Source organism: Aplysia californica, unplaced genomic scaffold (assembly GCF_000002075.1).
Source record: "Aplysia californica isolate F4 #8 unplaced genomic scaffold, AplCal3.0 scaffold00258, whole genome shotgun sequence".
Taxonomy (NCBI): domain Eukaryota; kingdom Metazoa; phylum Mollusca; class Gastropoda; order Aplysiida; family Aplysiidae; genus Aplysia; species Aplysia californica.
This window is the reverse complement of record NW_004797528.1, coordinates 321,486-323,446: the sequence shown is the minus strand read 5'-3', so window position 1 is coordinate 323,446 and position 1,961 is coordinate 321,486. Positions and strand designations below refer to the sequence as shown.

The 1,961-nt window shown below is 37.3% G+C and overlaps 1 protein-coding gene across 1 annotated transcript in view; it reads left to right on the top strand.

Annotated features, from left to right (window-relative positions):
• LOC101860178 (solute carrier organic anion transporter family member 74D-like) overlaps positions 1-1,961 on the top strand; it is a 19,913-nt gene that overhangs the window by 6,618 nt on the left and 11,334 nt on the right. The window contains exon 4 of the mRNA XM_013083852.2: positions 286-462. Coding sequence (XP_012939306.2) covers positions 286-462 — 177 coding nt within the window. The remainder of the gene's footprint in view (positions 1-285; positions 463-1,961) is intronic.

Genomic DNA, 1,961 nt, shown 5'->3' with positions numbered 1-1,961 from the left:
TAGTTATAAGCTTGATAATAATAATAATAATAATATATAACATTTATATAGCGCATTTCCAAAAAAAGTAGCTCAATGCGCTTTACATTGGAATACCCATTTTTCAAAAACCTTTCTTACTACTTCCTTTCTTCTCAAGCAATATACAATAACGTACACACATATATATATATGAAAAAATTACCCAAAATGATGCCATGGTATGAGTGGCATACAGATAATTCAACCAATACTTCTGGGCACAGACATAATTATTCAAGCAATAATTCTAGCACTCACCCATAGGATCTGAGGAAAGCGACAAGGCGGCCGGTCGAGGGAAGGACGACGTGGCGACCATCTCCCTGGTCATCATCTTTATCGGCATGATGGTGCAGGGCTTCGGCAAGGCGCCCAGGAATTCCTACACGGTCACCTACGTGGACGGGAACACAAAGAGGACCAAAACCGGATTCTATATGGGTGGGTACGGAAAGGTCGGCCAGCTCCTAATATCATGTTTTTTTTATTGTGCCCAAAATTTATTTTTTGAGCAAGAATTAGTTTTTTTAAACTTCTGGTATTGGTTGTATTATATTCTCGAGACACTATATTTTCTCAAAATTCAAATTTCAAATGTTTCAACAAAAAAAATAAATAAATGAAATGAATAGAAAAGAAAAGAACAGGAAGAAGGCAATGAAAGATACAAAGAGTAAATACAATTATTTGTTAAAAATATGAACTTGTTTTTAAAAAATCTTTTACTTGAAAAAAAAAATCTTTCTCGGCTTAGAAAGTTCGGACGGCTTGACAGCGGTATGTTGTCTGTAGAAATGTCCATGGGCTGTATTCGCTTGTATGTTCTTTGCCTTGTCTTTATGAGTACCATTGTGTTCTCTATAATGCTCTAATGGTGTTTTCCCCCTTGTTGCCAAGGATATAATTATGTTCGGTAGAATTTTTTATCAGTGTATTCTCTATGTTGTCTCTATAGGTACCCTATATGTTCTCTAAAATTTTCTATCAGTGCATTTTTCGCCTAGTAGCTATGGGTATCATTACATTCTGTAGAATTTCCATTGGTGTATTCTCCGCTTTGTTTTTGTCGGCACTGCGTGTTCTGCCGAATTAATTTTTATTGGTGTGTGCTCTTTGTCATGTCTCTATGGGTACTATTTATTTCTGTGGAATTTTTCATTGTTTTTTTCTCATCCTCGTCTCTATGTGCACCGTACATAATGTTCTGTAGAATTTTTCCATTGGCGTTCTCTGCACTATAGGCACTATTATGTTCTCTAAAATTGTCCTCTTGTGTATTTTTTGTCTTTTCTCAATATGCAGCGTATATGTTCGGTAGGGTTTCCTATTGGTGTATTCCCTGCCTTTACTCTATAAGCACCGCATACGTCGTGAAGACATTTTCATTGGTGTATTTTCTGTCTTGTTCCTATGGGTACCATTATGTTCCGTAGAATTTCCTATTCTTGTATTCGCTGCTTTGTTTCCTTTAAAATTGAAGTTTAACATTCAGTGAGTGTACGTTACTTGGACCAAAGTTTCTTGTAATACCCTCGCATATTAATTTCATGTTGTTGTTGAGAAACCCCTTCTTGCTAGTTTCTGATTGGTGAACCATGGAACAACATTATTTTTCTCCATCACTTTCTTTTGCCCTGTTTATGCTACCTTTTCTTTCCGTACACGCCACAGTTTATGAGGCATCCCCCCCCCCCTCACCTCCACCCTTTAAGGAAATCAGTAGACATGCACAAATAAGATGTTATCCTGAAATTTCATTGACAAGTAATTACAGAGGTTTTTAGTGGGACAACAGCCGGGATCTACATGCGCACACCACAGAGTTACAATTGAACGACCGTAAGCCTGTTTGTGAGTGCAAGCTTACTATTAGATTATTATGGCTATTGGCTATGTGCACAGATGTGTGAGGGAAGACTGTGTGTGAGTGTGTGTGTGTG